Genomic DNA, 17,751 nt, shown 5'->3' with positions numbered 1-17,751 from the left:
TAAAGCGAGCCCTTAGAGTCTACCCCCTTCGACTTGTGGGTTACATAGAAGGGGAAAAAAAACTTTGTCCTTCCTATAAATTAGTTGTGCACCTGTGCATCGAAGTAAAAGGAGATACATTATAGAAAGCTCCGATCTCTCTCTAGAGGTCCTTTTCTCTCTACCATTCCATTTCCTCCGCCCCAGAAGGAGGGGGGGGGGGGGGGGAGCTTCGGTTCCTCTCTCCCTCCATTTGTTCGACCAATACGAAGCTGTCTATAGAGTTTTTATTTTCCCCCTTTTTTGTAGTATTTCGTCCATAGCACTAAGATGTGCCGATCTACTGCCTATCGGCCACCTACAACCACCACACGCCTTGTCAGAAGACTCTCTAGTCGTCGATCTGTCAGACAGTTGAAAAAAACTGCTCAAAAGCACGGCTCATTCCATATGTGAGTTTCACGCGCCAGAGAGAGCCTACTGCCGTCATACATGCGCAACACCACTGGGATCAATGGCTTTGAATCTCTCAAATCCGACCACCACCTTATTTCCTAGAGTGATATGTGAACCACACGCACCACCACAGGTAGAGAAAGTCCTATGCCTGAGTATCAACGCATCCTCTGATTGCTTCATTCCTATGTTCCTACTTTCCCTAACCGAGAATAAAGACAAAGTGGTTATAGAAGACTCCTATAGCTAGTCCAAACAAACAAGTTGTAGCACATTGTTTCACTATGACTTTTAGTCGCAGTCTTCTAATAGTCTGTTTACCAGATTATACAAAAACCGTTTCAAGCGGCTTCCCCTTAGTGGGAAATGGGTGAGAGCCAATTTTTGGCTCTAGATCCCCCCCCCCCCCCCCTTTTTTTTTTTTTTTTTTTTTTTTAAATTCTGGTGTTGCATTTGTTTGTTTTAGGATGATTGTTAAGGACTCCTACCCCATTAAATCTTGTATCATATAACCAGTTAGTTTATCTATGAATATGCTTGCTTGGAGGAAGAAAAAAAAAAAAAAAAAAGAGAGATACATTACGAACTGGGACCTCTATGGTTCTAATAGATAGGCATTAATCTCGGTCAATATACTTGTCTAGAAAAATCTCTGCCAGTACTGCATTTACAAATAACAAAGATGGATCTAATTTCTCTAAGCGGTATGAATAATCTGTGTTTTCTTTGCTTACCCTTCGCATGGAGCCGAAGGTTTGAATATCCTTCGTATGCAACTAGAATAATACAGTCCGTACCTTCATATGTGTATGCTTGGCTGCACTGGCTTCAGCCTGAGTATATTGCAATTCCTTTTCCTATATGTGCAAGGGGACAAAGGACAAAGGAATCTCCATATATGCACAATCAATGAGGGATAATGTCAAAAAAAAAAAAAAAAAAAGACGGACATTTTTTGAACGTCTCATGTGGATTCTGTCTGCCTGCACCTCCATACGAGTGGAGCCACCAGCATCCATACTGCAAGACATTTTCAATCTTTTGTAAGCGCGCAACTTCAATTATCGGTATGTGATGAAAAACTCGGTAAGAATATTCAATCTTTGCTGTTAAAACTAAAATAAATCAGACCCTTGTGATTCAAAATGATGATATTTAATCCAATTTTTGATATTGATAACATGATCATCCTCAGATAGCTTCAGTTTAAGAACTTACGGTAGACACAAACTGCCAGCAACTCATTCACTATTCTGACCCATGTGCTGGTCCACCCCACATCAATCGTCCACCTGTGGAAGCGAGATTGGAAAAGGCTTAGGGAAATCTAAAGTTGGTTTTATCCCACTCGATTGTTATTATTGGAAATAGAGTATGTCTGCTGGAACAACAGTTTAATGGACTAAAAATAATAAGAGAACTTACTTTTTCATGGAAAGATGAGTATTCCAACCAATCAATAGCATTGCAAAGTACATCGCTCCTGTGGCAAACACAAAGTGGAAGAAGCCATAACCATACGGAACATCATCTTGGCCGTGTGTCCTATCCTTCCTGAACTGCAGCTGTAGTCAGATACATCTTGGTGGAAATATCGGTAATCAATGAGAGTTGATTGGAAATATGGAGCAAACCTGAAAGCATTTGGAATCTATGCCTGTTGAAAACGTTGCAATAACAATCGCAAGCACAGCAACAACAAAGCTCTGTCAACAGATGACAGTCATTTTCACACTGGGATAAAAGGGAGCTTTGAAATTGTGGCAATGAGAACTGTAAAAACTATAAAGCTTGCCAGAGTAGGATAAAACTATAAGTCAAATACGATGGTTTACTAAAACGTATTGCATATTACAAAATGAGATGTTTTCTATATGGTGTTTTGATTGAAAATATATAAAACTACAGATATAAATTTAATTCATTTTGTATATCTAGGCTTCACCTAAACTATTGGTTCTATTACTTACCAAAAATTAAAGCATAAACTAGAGTGAAAGTGATACAAGTGTGCTTTTCAAAGTCTATGTCATAATCACATTCCAGAAAAAGGAGTGTATTTTTGTAGTAACTTAATTCTGTTTTGCTGTGCTGAGCAAAAGCTTGACAGCCAAGAAAAGTGGTTTGAAGATGCAATGATTTTCAGAATAAACAATGAAGATTTACTAAGATCAGTATTCCCCTTGAGAAAAGCTAGGAAGTAATTTTATCAACCATCAAGGGGTTCAAGGCACCTATCGCGAACAAGATTTATCATGAGCTGAATATCATAAAAGCTATTTAATAAAATTTATGAAGAATCCAAATGTTACTATGATGGTAAGCCAGTCTGTTTTGTCTGTAGCTCCTGCATTCCTGATGCACTTTCCCTCTGCTGGTTCACTGCAAACATGTAAAGTGTCAAGTTTGATAAAGGAGAGATGTCAAGGTGGCAGAGATTTTCTAAAAGCAATAAATCACCAGAAATCATAAATGAACCCGTCAAAAATTCTGTTTACTTGAGTTAAAATGGCTTTGTTTAGACACGCTGTTGCATGAATTTAGATTCTGGAGCAGGCATCAATGACAATTTAAAAGATTTAAGTTAAATTACCATGTTTTATTGGATGGTTAAGAACTTAAAGGGGGCAGTGTAATAGCATAAAAAAATCACATTTATTTAAGAAAAGCCAAAAAAAGAATAGAGACCATGCCTCCTAATTGCACACCAACAGATAAAGACCACATAAAGCCCCATGAGGCCTGGTGTCAATATGCCAGCATTCACCTGTTTCAGGTAAATATTAGCAATCTACATCAAATTAGGTTAAAATATGAATGAACTGAAAGGCATGGTACAGTGATCAGAACCTACTTTTGGGTGAAGAGAGACACTGGTCATGAGTTGGAGGAGCACCAATGTTGAAGTAATGAAGAAAATATTAAGGACGCAAGATGGCTCCGGTGCATACCAAATATACATCAAAATGATCCCCCCCAAGCACACAACATATGCAGTCGTTGCAAGTAACATCAAATAGATTTGACTGCAGTGATAACAGTATGAGGAACACAGTAGCTTACTAGCTAATATCAGTTGTTATAAAATCTGAAAAGCCAGAGTGTATATTCTAATTTTTTAAACAGGTATCATATAGCATGTGACTGTTGAAATTGGCAGCAAACAATTTTTAAATAAGAGACCTAAAACTCTCTTAGTTACCTATAGTCATAGATGTATCAAGGACTTGATTATCCATTTGTATTTTTGTGAAGGTAAAACAAAAGCATATTTCTTGTCTCACCACTTGCCCCACCGAGCGACATTTGATGACTAAATAATCAACTAATGGAGAAAACAGAGCAAGCCAATAATGAGTACAGAAAATACTATGGTATTAGATTATTACAAATATAAGAGCCTTACCATCTTTCTGCACTTTTTTCTGGCCGACAATGATCATTCAGCCACATAATGAAGCTGATAATGCTTATCAGCTGAATTAGAAGAAAAACCCTGAAAAGGAATGTACTGAATGATTAAATACTTAAATCTTCCATAAATAATATCCAAAAGAATGTGATGCAATGAGATGGAATACTTAAATCTTCAATTCCCAATGCAACAAATTCTATATACATGATTTGAAGATAGGATAACATAATAGGAAGCATAGATACCCGGCACCAAAATGTGCAATCTCCCCTGCCAAAGGAGAAGATATAGTGTCAAAGGCATGTCATTGGCTAATTTGAAAGTGCAAGAAACTTGATATCTTTATAAAAATAACTTTGAGAAAAAACTATCAGGCTCGCTCAGAAATGGGATTCCACTAACCATAGAGCTTAATAATGCCAGAGGGAAGCAAAAAAGGGATGGTAGTAAAGGCAATCCACATAACTATCTTTGCAGACCACCATCCAGAATGCCAAGAATCTCTGGGCTCATCCAACTTTGAGGTGCCAACTGTTGAAAAAAACATTGTGATAAAAAATGTCTGATGAGGCATTAAGGTTCACTTGATTTATAGGTGAAAAACAATGAAGATGACACAGATGCTCGTATCAATTTTGGTACACAAAATTCGTAAAATTCAGACTGTGGAAATTGATTCACACCGATGTCATCAGAGATTAAAAAAAGCTGCTTTCATCGAATAAAAAATCTCAAGACAAGCTAGTCTTCAGAACTAAAGTGAATTCCATGCTCATTACTAAAAGGATACGAAGCACCCCAAGCTCACTCGCAGAACTGCTTCAGCACCCAAACAGTCTCTTGAATCTTCGCATCCACTTAATCCTGTACCCACAAATGTGCATTAGTATCATGCACTGCTGGTCTGGCCAGCATAGAAAACTATCAAAATGGCATCTGTTGTTCAACTTAAGGACTTCATGACCAACCAAGTGGAAATCATTTTTTTTTACAAGGACTTTTAAGTTGGAGGCAAGGGCATAGGCATAAAAAGCCTTCCTTTTATACCTCCACCGCCATTCTGTGTAAAAACACACCACAAATATCAAGCATCCATTTTAAAATGTACATACTCTGTGGATGTTACGTAAGTGCAATCCCATTGCATTCATTGCCAACGAGGATGGCCAGTTTGCAGCCTTGAGAAGGGTTTTTATATCTATTATGTACAGAGCGACACTACTGAACAATAAGATCAAGACCGAAATTCCTCGGAACCACTGATCAAACAAATGAATATGAACATATGTACCACAAAAGCTGAGAATTTTCTTTTGAACGGTAACAAAAGCTGAAAAACAATCACTGGTCATTGTCATTTGAAATTAAACAAATGTGACAGGCAAGTTTCTCGAGGAATCTTACTCTTCACTTCCTTCAAGGCGTTGCTGCCATAATCTCGAGCAGCCCATGCTAGAAGAGTTGCAACTAGAAAAATCAAGCCGTACACATATCTAGCCATCCAAGGATTGGAGCCATTGCTGAACTGGCGAGAGCACGAGTCGTCCTTGCACACGTCGTGCCTCTCATTGCTGCTGCTGCCTTCACCATTCTCCATTTTTACCTTCTCAACCCGGCAACGCTTGTGACAGAGAGCCTAAATGGGGCTAAGGAAATCCCAAATGGTGATTTCTTCATTCATGCAGCTACTTTCTCTCTCTTCAGTGCAGACTAGAGTGCGCCATGAATCCCACACTCAAAGAACATTTGCTTACTGTTTACCTGCGCGACAAAACAACAAAAAAATCGAATCAGTAATCACCACTGTAAGGGGGTATACAGGCAATGCGCATGTTTTTATTCTCTTGAGCTCTGGTCACGCAACAAAGCCTACAAGCTACGTAGCTCTGCTCCTTTGCTTTGGTTTTCAATTGAGAATTATTTCGTCCCATCAAATATTTATCATTTTAAAAAATTCAATTGAATTTGATTATTTTACTAGAACACATAATTTATATCATAATAAAATTTAAATTATAAAATTTATTTTTTAAATCAAATTATGTCTAAAGATATTATCACACTAACTTATATATATAATTTTTCTCAATAATTATATATCAAAATCTATATATTGAATTCATCATCTCTTCTTCCATGCAACTACTTTAATAATAATTTTATATAGGTGTTTCGCCCCTGCTCTTATATCTCCATTTTAATTTTTAATTTTTCTTTATTGAAAAAAGAACGAAAATGCTTCTAAGTATTCAATAGTTTTTTTTACATAAATCATATCCAATCTAAAAATATATCAAATAAGGATATAATTAATTAATAACTAGCCGCCATAAGACTCTCAGTTGTTTTTGCACGCTTAACACACGAACAAACTCAATGGCTCAAAAAATCAACGAATCCCAGGGATTTTTTTTTTTTTTTTTTCGTTAGACGGACTATCAAATCTGAATAACATTAAAATTTACACTATTATCTCGTTATTATAATCAATTTTAATTATGGTCTATCTGAAATTATGAAATACTGCCAGGTAACTTCTGACATTTTACCAGGCATGCGTGAGATGATCATTAGGAATTATAATGAAACAGTGACTTTAGCTTAGTTTTAATTCTCTATTCACGGTTCCAAAATAAAAATAAAAAAACTAATAATTTTATCGAAAATCTGGATCCGAAACTCCCACTCCGTTGTTTCCAGAAAAAACAAAACAAAAAATTTTATCATTTTTAAAATAAGCTACAGTACACAAGTTTATTATTAAAATTCTAAAATAGAAACTTTGAACCTAAAAATTATTAATCCTAGTTAATTTTGTTAGCGCCTCCGATTACTTACTCCCATTATCTTGAAAGAAAAGGCAGCCACCATCTAGCGAGACGATCAGAATAATCATAAGCACTATCAATGTCAGTGCCAAAATTCAACCGATGACGCCTATATGGCCAAATCCAGCGAGATTTGATCAAGACAGCTAGATCCGTTCGAGTCTCATCGAATTCTCCCGGATCCAGCCAGTACAGTCAGATTTGGATGAATCCGACCAATTTTTACCACATCACCTTGGATTTGTCTAAATTAGGTGCCGCTTGGTTGCTAGTCTCCACCAACGACGGCCAAACAACCACCGGTTTTTATCTTTAATTTAAATTTAATTATTTTAAACTTTAATCCTTATGAATTGAATCAAGTGGTAAAAACTCTGGAGAATGATTAGGTTTTATTATTTATATTATATTCTTAATATTCGTTATCACGTGTGGTTGAAATTCTCTTAATAAATGAGTCTAATATATAAAATATTTAATTAAATAAGATAAAGTGTAGAGTATAAAGTTGGATTTCAAACACAAAACTTCTGTTTTGATATCATATAAAATCATCATTTATTCTAAAATATTAAATTAATAGAAAAAGTTAAATTTTATTATTTGTATTATATTTTTAACAATATGTTCCCTCCAAGTCTAATTCTGTCTAAACAATTTATACGAGAATTTCCTTGCCAATGACCTGTACATTATTAGAAGAGAAAATCTACTATGCTGCCTCACTATGACTGCTGGTCAAATTTTTTATTTTTACTTAATAGTTAAGGAAATGATTTTACATATATTAATGTATTTTTTTATTTTTTAAAAATATTTAAATATATTAAAAAAATATAAAAAAAAAATTACTAAACGGCACGTCCAGAATGGGCGGCATAATATCTCCACCCTTAATAGAATTAGTCAAAACTTTATTATCGGACAATCAATGCCAATTAAAAAGATATTTATTAAAAAGATGAGGTGGCTGACTTTTATTGGAGTGTCAAGGAAGGGTCTATAACAATTAAAGTTAGATTCAATTAAAAAGAAATTATTTGAATAGACAAAAATATTACACAAAAAACTTCACAAATTAAAGTGATTTAATCCTATTGAACTGAATTGAGATAAATTAAATTCTTTATGAATAGATAGTATAGTAAATTTTGTAAGGTCTATATAAAATAAATTTAGATGTATTTTTGAGAAGTTAAAAAATATTATAAGTCCCACTCGTAAAGAGATGTTGAGTTGAAAAAATTATAAATTCTGCGTATAAAGAGATTTTGAGTTAAAAAAGTTGTAGATCTCAAGTGTGAAGAGATTTTAAGTTGAGATGAGTTTAATGATCTGAAATTTAAATATTTAAATGTTAGATTCAGTTTAAAATTAAATCGAATTGAATTGATATCAGTTCAGTTGGACTTTCAAACGGTCAGTTGGACTTTCAAACGGGGCCTTAACGTAAGTCATCATATTATTACGTTCTTTTTATTGTAAAATAAATTTAGTGTATTCTAACAACTACGTTAGTGTGTACATTTTTTGTATAAAATGTTTCTATAAACCTAACACTTATGCTCTCTCTAGTCTCTACCGGAATTTCTTGCCCGACGAAACTGCGAGAGTTTTTTAAAGGACGACTGTACCCTCAACGACCCAGGGATCTATTTCACTTTTCACGGGTAGCCATGGTCATCTAGGCATTACACACTTGTTAAGTGTGGGATTATACTTTGCCCGTCGTCACCTGTGTGGAGTAGAGGGAAGAGACCTCTAAAGAAAGCAAACTGATTCTTCGTGATCTCTTAAATTACTAAAAAAAGTAGTCAAAAATACAAATTACTCAGATATTTCTCCTCAGAAACTGTTAAATTATTTGTATCCCCCAATTTGTGAATCAAAAACGAACTTAATCGAAATTTGCATTCTTTTCCTTTAGTTTCGCTGCAACCAAACGAAGCATTGTGGAGAAAAAAGCATCTTAAAAAGTTCATGGTGAGTTAACCAAAAAGACGAAACAAACCGATGTTTTCAATCACAAAGAGAGAAAATAAATCATCTTCAGGTCTGATTTATAACCATTACTTTTTCTGATGGACAGAATTATGCTATGGTATAGGAATTCCAATCCATGGATTATCACCAACATAGCTTACAAGTTTCGGAGATCAAAAGATGATTGTGGGCAAAGCATTCAAAGAAATGCAAAAACTTCGAAGAAGAAGAAAACGAAGACGGCGACGTACCTGTGAAAGAGTAGGCGAAGACCGAGATGGAAGACGGGAAGACAGGGAACTTCTTGGAGAAGCTTCTCTAATTCGATCATCTCTGTGCAAGAACAAAATTGTGAAAGAGTTTCAGAGTTCTCTCACAATTTATGATTCTTTGAGGCGCTTTAGAACTGGTCTCCCCAGAGTCAGAGAGAGGGAGATTGCTTTTTGGAGGTTTGCTTTGCTTTGTTTGGTTGCTTCTTTTTTCCCACCCTAAGCATCTTAGTTTCGCTTCGGACCGTACCTTTCAAGGTTTGTTCTTTTAAACAATAATTAATTAATAATTCCTTTCAAACAAAATTAATTACACCTTTTAACTGCTTAATTCCCAAATCTCTGGATTTTTTTTCGGTTAGTCTAATGTTGTTAGTTTAATAATAAAGATTTTATTATTTATTTGGAAAAAGTTACTCTGCAGCCTGAAGTGTATCGACGATGTCGTTCCACCGGATTGGACAATCATCAGTTCTGTGTTTTTATTTCTTTTAAAAATTCAATGACGGGGCCATCACGTGACAAGGCCACGCCAATGAGGCAGTTTCATCGGCACAATTTAGGTGATAGAGTATCAAGACTATTTTTTTTTATATTTTAATACTTTACGTATGTGATTTTTCTTTAATAAATAAGTCTAATATGTAGAATATTTAATTAAATAATATAGAGTATAAAATTAGAATTCGAATGCAGAATATTTGTTCTGATATCATATGAAATCAGCTTTTATTTCAAAAGTTTAAGCCAATAAAAAGAAGTAGATTTTATTATTTATTTTATATTTTAAATTTTAACACTAGTAAAAGAAAAACATCATTTTAAGTTTTTAAGAAACACATGAAATAGATTCTACATGATTTATATAGGTAGCAATGGCTTATTTGTTTTCAGAGATGAGATGAGTTGAGATTAAAGTTAAAAAGTTAAATAAAATATTATTAGAATATATTTTTCAATATTATTTTTGTTTTGAGATTTGAAAAAATTGAATTGTTTATTTTATTTTGTGTAGAAATTTAAAAAAATTGTAATGATGAGGTGAGATGAGATGAGATATTTCTTAAAAACAAACAAAGCCTTAATGTTTTATGGTATATTTTATATATCTATCTCTCTTTCTGTTAAATTCATAAGCATGAAGAACTTACAACTTAGGAAAGACCTTCATCCGACTAAAGAATGAATTGAAATGCAATAACAAATCATTTGAGGTCCCCATATGTTCAATCTTTTTCTTACTTTTTGGAAGTAGTTTTGTTAAGATTAATATCCTTTGTGCATGGATTCCCTACAAATTTACAAGTTAGTTGTTCTGGTTATAAAGTGTTAAAATATAAAATAAATAATAAAATTTACCTCTTCCTTAAATAATAAAATTTATATATTTTTATTAGTTTAAATTTTTGGGACAAGTGATGAATTTCACATAGTATTAGAGTAGAAGTCATGAATTCGAACATTGACTACACTCTACCTCATTTAATTAAATTTTTTATGTCTTGGACTACCCTTTGAAGGAAAGTCTGACCCACACATGAGGGAGAGTATTATGATATAAAATAAATAATAAAATTTATCTTTTTGCATTAGTTTAAACTTTTAGGATAAATGATGATTTCACATAAGAAACTATTGTTATGTTTTCTTATTTTGATAAACAAAATAACGTACGACTGTTCAATGTGTTTACTTATATATTTCTTGTTTTTAATAAACCACACAGCAAGAATATTAGGAAAAGAACAAGACAACAACAAAAAAATAAACTTGTGCATATTATGGTTGTTGGGACTCGTGGATTGTATTCAATTAGTAATCTCAATCCCTTTGGTCAGTCAGTTGGAAGATAATCTTCACGATTTGCAACAAAATATATTGGCAGTTTCGGAAAGGAATTTTAGCTTTCAGACTACCATGCACTTTCTCATCTGTCTCTGTTTGTTGGAATTGGATTATATATTGACAGGATACTTGGCACCAAATCAACAACAAAATTAGTAATATCATATTTTTAGGAATTAGCTATGATTCTAAGAATTGTACGTTCTTTTCATATTTTATTTGTTATCATAGACAACTTATGCTCATGTATCTATTTATTTGTGAATTCTTTCATTGTAAAAATAAGTTTTAGAAATGAAAAAGATTCATGTTTTAGAAATTTAACATGGTATCAGCCTAACCACGATCCTTTCTCTACTACCTACATGACCTCCTCTTCCAACCCTCACCACCCCTCTTCCTCCCCATATCTCCTCCATCCCTTTGATTCTCCTAGTCTTATTCTTGTTTCTGGTCTCCTCACAGGGGATAATTTTCCAAAATGGCAGAAAGCTATGACCCTTGCTCTTAACGCCAAGAACAAACTCAGTTTTGTTTATGGCACTCTCTCACCACCCGAATTCCACTCTATCGACTAAACCCAATGGAATCAAACAAAGAACATGGTCATTACCTAGCTTCTAAACTCCATCAGTCCCTCTATCGCCAATTCCCTTAAATTCCACACCAATCATTGTGAAGTCTAGCTTGATCTTCAGTCCCCTTTTTGTTATGGCAATAATGCCTGTATCTATCATCTCAAACATGAATTGTCCTCCCTGCACCAAAACACCCACTCTGTTCATGAATATTACAACCAGATCAAACAAATCTGAGATGAACTTAGCCACTTACAACAAAGCAATGATCTCAAAGAATTACAACAACAGACAAAGGATGAACGATTTTACCAGTTTTTGCTTGGCCTCAATGATTCATTCTCCCAACTCAGAACACAGATCCTTGCCATGGAACCCCTTCCCCCCATCATAAATTTTTTTTTCTATTCTTTTTCAGGATGAACAGCATCGCCTTCTGCATCTCTGACCATCCTTCACGGAATCACTCGTGTTTACCTCACACGGGTCCAACCCCATGAAACCCAGCCTCCGCTGCTCAGAATGTGGCAAACATGGCCACCTGCGTGACCGTTGCTAGCGGATCATCGGATATCCCTCTAGTTGTGACCCACAATCCAAGTCGCGACCCTCTCTGCTCGGCAAACCCCCGTTGGTTTGTCGTCCACTGTGAACAACATCTGCACCTCTTCTCTTTCATCACTGGTGCCTGGTCTGTCACCGAATCTCTACCAGAAATTGCTTGACCTGCTCAACCCGACCACTTCCTCAGCCAACTTCATGGGTAACACTTTCTCCTCTTCTTTTTTCGACAGCCATCGTGACTGGGTTGTGGACAGTGGTGCCAGGGACCACATTTGCCACAACCAAACCCTTTTCACCTCTTTCTCTACATCCTTTCCTCACCAAAATGTGACTTTACCCACTGGCCACACTCTTCGCATAGAAGGTGTTGGCACTTGCACTTTAGCCCCAAACCTAATTTTGCAAAATGTCTTCTATGTCCCTCATTTTACTTTAAATCTTCTCTTAGTCTTTACTATTAATAATTCTTGCATTGTTTATTTTTCCTCTACATTTTTTTTTAGGACCCACACTTGACGAGCCTTATTGGAGTGGGTGAGCTTTGCAATGGGCTTTATGTGTATCGGCCCAAACCCATTACGACCCTCTCCGCGCAAACTACTACGAGTAAAACCTTATGGCACCAATGCCTAGGTCATCATTCTTGCTAAATTATTCCTAGTCTTTTCAATAATCCATGTGTTCTTTCTGATTGTGATGTTTGTGCTCGTTCGAAGCACACAAGACTACATTTTTCTTCTCATGCTAATAAAAGTACTTCTGCTTTCAATTGCATTTTCTGTGATATATGGGGTGGTTATCATACTTATTTCCTCTGTGGTGCACATGATTTTTTTACAATAGTTGATGATTTTTCTGCACTACTTGGATCTACCTTATGCGTTATAAATCGGAGGCCTATACTCATCTCAGGTATTTTTTTGCACTTATATAAAATCAGTTCAACACCATGATTAAAATAATTAGAAATGATAATGGTCAAGAATTTCTTTCTCATAAGTTTCAAACCTATCTCAATGATCATGGCATTATTCATGAACGTACTTGTGTTGAAACTCAGCAATAAAATGGTATTGCAGAACGAAAACATCGGCACCTCCTGAATGTTGCTCGCAGCCTTCGTTTTCAAACTCATTTACCTTTAGTTTTTTGGGGTGAATGTATCCTCACCGTGGCATATCTCATCAACCGCACACCTAGCTGTATTCTCCAAAATAAATCTCCTTTTGAACTTCTGTTTAACACTTTTCCCAACTATGATCACCTCTATGTGTTTGGTTGTCTTTGTTATGCTCAAATTCACCGTGCTTCTCGTTATAAATTCTCTCCCCATGCCTCTAAATGTGTCTCTTGGATATCCTAGCACTCATAAAGCTTACAAACTTTATAATCTCGACACTCAAACCATCTTCTATTCTCGTGACGTCACCTTCCATGAACATCAATTTTCCTCTCAGGAAATTCCTGATCTTCCACCTACCTTTCTTCCTATTCTTCCTCTCCCTGTCCCCGAGTCTATTCTACCATCTCCTTCCATTAGCACTCTCGATCCCCCTCCTCCCACTTCTCTCTGCCCTCGCCGCACAACTACTCGACCAGCATATCTTCAAGATTATGTTTGCCCGACCTTACACATAGAGCCCACGACATCCTCACCTGCTGCACATCACTTAGGTACTGCTCATCCTTTATCCGCTTTCCTTTCATATTCTCGTTTTTCACTTGCTCACCTTAATTTTTTGATTGCCCTCACTACTTCTGTTAAACCTTCCTATTATTCTACTGCTCTTCGTCATTCTCATTGGCATGAGGCTATGTCTACTGAACTCCCTGCTCTTGAAGACAATTCCACTTGGACACTTAAGCCTCTTTCTCCTGGTAAGAAACTCATTGGTTACAAATGGGTCTTTAAAACAAAGTTTAAAGTAGACGGCTCTATCAAAAGATACAAAGACCTGTTAGTCGCCAAAGGCTACACTCAAGTAGAAGGTCTTAACTATCATGAGACATTTGTCCCTATTGCCAAAATGACCACTATTCGGTGTTTGTTGGCCATCACTGCTACACAACAATGGATCATCCATCAACTTGACATCAACAATGCTTTCTTACATAGTGACCTTGATGAGAAAGTATACATGAACCCTCCTCCCGATTATTATCCCAAAGGGGAGACTCATGTTTGCCGCCTACGCAAATCCCTCTACGGCCTTAAACAAGCATCCCGCAACTGATTTTTTAAACTAATCACAGTGCTTCTTGATGCAGGTTTTTCTCAATCTCAAGTAGATCATTCTTTATTCACCTTGGTCACTTCCACCAATATCACTATTGTTCTCATCTATGTTGTTGATATTCTGGTTGTTGGCAATGATCTCTCACAAAATGAGATTTTTGAAGGTGTTCTCTCCACGCACTTCAAAATCAAAGATTTCGGTCCTCTCAAATAATTTCTTGGTCTTGAAGTTGCTTGTTCTACGCAAGGGATCTTCCTCAATCAACGAAAATATGCTTTTGATATCTTATTTGACAGTGGCCAACTTGGTGCCCAGATCGCCCATTTTCCCATGGAACAAAACTTAAAGCTGACCAATCATGACGACAACCTCCTTCCGGATCCTTTTAACTATCGACGGCTTGTTGGATGTCTCGTCTACCTGATTATCACTCGCCCCGATATTGTATTTGTAGTAAACATTCTTAGTCAGTTCATGTATACTCCTCGTGTTCCTCACATGTAAGTTGCCACTTGATGAGTGCACGAAAGTGCACTTTAAATATCTAATTATTGGACTAGAATGCTAAAATGTGAATAGAAATCATATGAATTAATCTGTATTCTTGAATGTAGTTTATATTTACTTTGGGATACTCCTAAGCACATTTTTATGTTTAATTTCAGAATCCATAAAAGAGAGAGCTAAAGCCCAGTCAAATTCGAATGTATTTTTGAATTGGAATAATTCCCAAGAGTTTTTAAGGAAGCTTGACTTTTGAATTGAGCAAGACTTTTAAGTAATAAGCACTCTTCATTTTCAACGTTTGCTGACTTTCAATGTGGATAGAAGTGTGGACTTTCAGCAAAACAAAGATGCTTCAATATGAGAAGACTTCAAGGTTGGGATAACTTTCCAAAATATCAAATAAAAGATATCTTCAAATAAGTTGGGTTTGAGAGTAATTCGGATCAAGAAAAAAGGAAACAAATCACAAAAGGAAACTGCAATAAGTTAGAATCCAAAACGCGCTAGGAGATAATCAGGGCATACCTTAGTGTTTTGATCATAACTTTCTACTCAGATATCCGATTGATGTGATTCATGATGCGTTGGAAAGCTATCTTAAAGGGCTACAAATTTATATATGATAAAGATGTCTAAATTTTGACTCCTGAAGCACGTACGTGGCTGCTAATCTAAGTCCTAAAAGTTAGACCATTTTTTTATGCGGGAATCAGGAAAACATTAGGGTTTCTTTTATTCCCAAGATAAGCATATCATGGGGACAATTTTGAAGGCAGGAGGGAAAATTCTAGAAATGAGAAAAAATCTCATTTTTATTTTTTAGTTCTTCCATGAAGGACTAAATCTTGGATAAAGCCTAGTGTATAAATCGATTGGTGAAAATATTTTGACTTTATTTTAATTCACAGATTAAGCTTTATTGTTTAAGATTCTATGATTGAATTCTCTATTTGTTTTGGATATTATAATTTTGAGACAATTATATTAAATCTTGCTATGGTTTGTTGAGTTATAGGATTATGAATATATGATTGTGACTTAAGCAAGTTTATCATGCCATTGATGTGATCTTTTGCTATACTATTGTTTGTGAACATAGTGTCGTCTTTAGATTTGATATTCATTTTTATATATGAAAACTGTGGTTTGTAAATGAGGAATAGATTCTAGAATTAAATTTGAGAAAATAGATGAATATAATGTCATATCTTCCAATTGAGAATTTGATGCTATAATTCTTAATTGTGTATATAGTTTGGATTGAAAATATCAGAGTATTTGATCCTGTAGATGGAAGCCCGAAGTTTTACTTGCCTTTTTACTCGTGCCCTAATCTCATTTTAATTGCATGCTTTAGGTAGATTTTGATATTCTTGTCATATTGTCATTTAATCTTTTCCCTTAAACTTGCATCTTGTAATGTTTCTTTCGACTCCCTATGGATCGATACCCTGAACTATATTATACCACCATGTAATAATTTGGGTGTAATCAAATTTTGGTACTGTTGCTGAGGAGTACGGTGCAAGAATCAATACAAGGCATAATTTATTTTAGCAGTTTGTAAAGGTGGTAACTTCGTTCCCTCTTTTAGCTTGCTCCATTATTATTATTTTTTTCTTTCTTTTCATATTATTTTTAGTATTTTGTTATCTTGCATGCACAGATATATAAACGCCTTGGATAGATTTGCTTATTGGCCTGTGCTAGAGTCAGAATCAAATTTTTTAAATCCTTTATTTGAAAATCCTTCTAGTCCCGAAGAAATGAGTGAACACGAAGATCAACCCTCTAGAACTCTTTAGGATTACCTCCAGCATACACACACAATCACACCATCATGCATCATGTTTCTAGGCAACACTCGTCAACTTGATTTTAAAACAAGGATAATACAACTACTTCCCACATTTCATGTTTAAAGAATGGAAATCATTATCTGCACATTATGGAGTTTGAGGAAGTAGTTGCGACTTTCCATAGTCATAATGCTATATATGATGTTGTAAGACTTAAGTTCTTTCCTTTCTCTTTGAATGACAGGGCAAAGAGCTGGTTGTACTTACTAAGACCACGATCAATAGGATCATGGAATGAGATGACACAGGTCTTTTTTAACAAATATTTTTCCCAACATAAGACCAATGCTTTGAAGAGGTAAATCTCCTCCTTTGCACAAAATTATAGTGAGACTTTGTATCAGGCTTGAGAGAGGTTTAAGGATTTGTTGAGTATGTGTCCTCACCATGGGTATGAGAACTGGCTCTTAGTTTGTTATTTCTATGAGAGATTTACACCTAGAGAGCGTCAATTCATAGAGATGATGTGTAATTGTAAGTTTTTGCAGAAAGATCCAGATGAGGCCATAGAATATATCAATGAGTTTGCTGAAAAAGATCGCACTTCGACCATACCTAGTGCTACTGAGAGTACAAATAGGACACAGCCTACTGAAAATCTAAATTGTGGTGGAATTTACCATCTTAGAGAAGATGATAGCCTAAAAGCTAAAGTTGAGATGCTTACTAGGTAGTTAGAGGTGTTAAAAACTAAAGATTTAAAGCCAACACACATGGCTACTCATGTAGAGTTCTTTGGACCGTATTTTATGTGTGGTGGGGTAGATCACCTAGCTCAAGAGTGCCCCACATTTGCTGAAATGTAGGGAATGTATGAGGAACAATTTAATGCCTTAGGTATGTACAAGAAGCCTTTTGCACTTTTCTCTGATACCTACAATCTATGGTGGCATAATCACCCAAATTTTAGCTGGAAATTTGAAAACCAGCAATGCACAGCCACCTAAAGCTTACCCTGCACCGTATCATGCATCTTTTTCTTTTAGGAACCCCTTAGAAGATACTTTACATACTTTTATTGAGGTAAAAAGTAAAACTAATTAAAAGTCTGAATCTTTGATTACTCAGGTTATTGAAGAAAACAAAGAGATAAAGAGCCGTGCATCCAAGTTGATGAGCTCCTTGAGTGTGAATGAGTGTGACATATTCCCTTCTCAAACTCAGTCCACACCCCAAGGTCAACATATAGTGCAAAAAAAATCTGAAGGATGCCAATGTCATTATGACACGT

At 35.4% G+C, this 17,751-nt stretch overlaps 1 protein-coding gene and 1 non-coding gene across 2 annotated transcripts; both read right to left on the bottom strand.

The window, feature by feature from the left end:
• Nucleotides 1-876: 876 nt before the first annotated feature.
• Nucleotides 877-9,131, bottom strand: LOC121252034 (probable serine incorporator). Its single transcript, XM_041151488.1, has 13 exons — nucleotides 8,913-9,131; nucleotides 5,255-5,611; nucleotides 4,641-4,714; nucleotides 4,253-4,412; nucleotides 4,096-4,120; nucleotides 3,842-3,931; nucleotides 3,290-3,461; nucleotides 3,129-3,202; nucleotides 2,748-2,817; nucleotides 2,070-2,141; nucleotides 1,861-1,994; nucleotides 1,654-1,727; nucleotides 877-1,455 (listed from the first exon to the last, which is right to left on the bottom strand). Exons 2-13 carry the CDS (start codon nucleotides 5,445-5,447, stop codon nucleotides 1,400-1,402), a joined length of 1,194 nt encoding a protein of 397 aa, XP_041007422.1. The 5' UTR covers nucleotides 5,448-5,611; nucleotides 8,913-9,131; the 3' UTR covers nucleotides 877-1,399.
• A 7,675-nt stretch (nucleotides 9,132-16,806) lies between these two features.
• LOC121253783 lies at nucleotides 16,807-16,914 on the bottom strand. Its single transcript, XR_005938501.1, has one exon. It is a non-coding gene; the product is annotated as a small nucleolar RNA R71 (small nucleolar RNA).
• Between the last annotated feature and the right edge of the window lie 837 nt (nucleotides 16,915-17,751).

This window comes from Juglans microcarpa x Juglans regia, chromosome 2S, assembly GCF_004785595.1.
Source record: "Juglans microcarpa x Juglans regia isolate MS1-56 chromosome 2S, Jm3101_v1.0, whole genome shotgun sequence".
In the NCBI taxonomy this organism is placed as follows: Eukaryota; Viridiplantae; Streptophyta; class Magnoliopsida; order Fagales; family Juglandaceae; genus Juglans; species Juglans microcarpa x Juglans regia.
The sequence above is the reverse complement of the archived record's forward strand: the minus strand, read 5'-3'. Positions and strand labels throughout refer to the sequence as shown.

What these genes read in the sequence shown, in the direction of transcription:
- LOC121252034 (XM_041151488.1), bottom strand. Translation starts at nt 5,447, where the DNA reads ATGGAGAATGGTGAAGGCAGCAGCAGCAATGAGAGGCACGACGTGTGC. An exon ending in TGGCATTATTAAGCTCTATG is followed by an intron (nt 4,121 to 4,252) that starts GTTAGTGGAATC and finishes CTCCTTTGGCAG; the next exon opens with GGGAGATTGCACATTTTGGT. An exon ending in GCTGGCAGTTTGTGTCTACC is followed by an intron (nt 1,456 to 1,653) that starts GTAAGTTCTTAA and finishes AATGTCTTGCAG; the next exon opens with TATGGATGCTGGTGGCTCCA.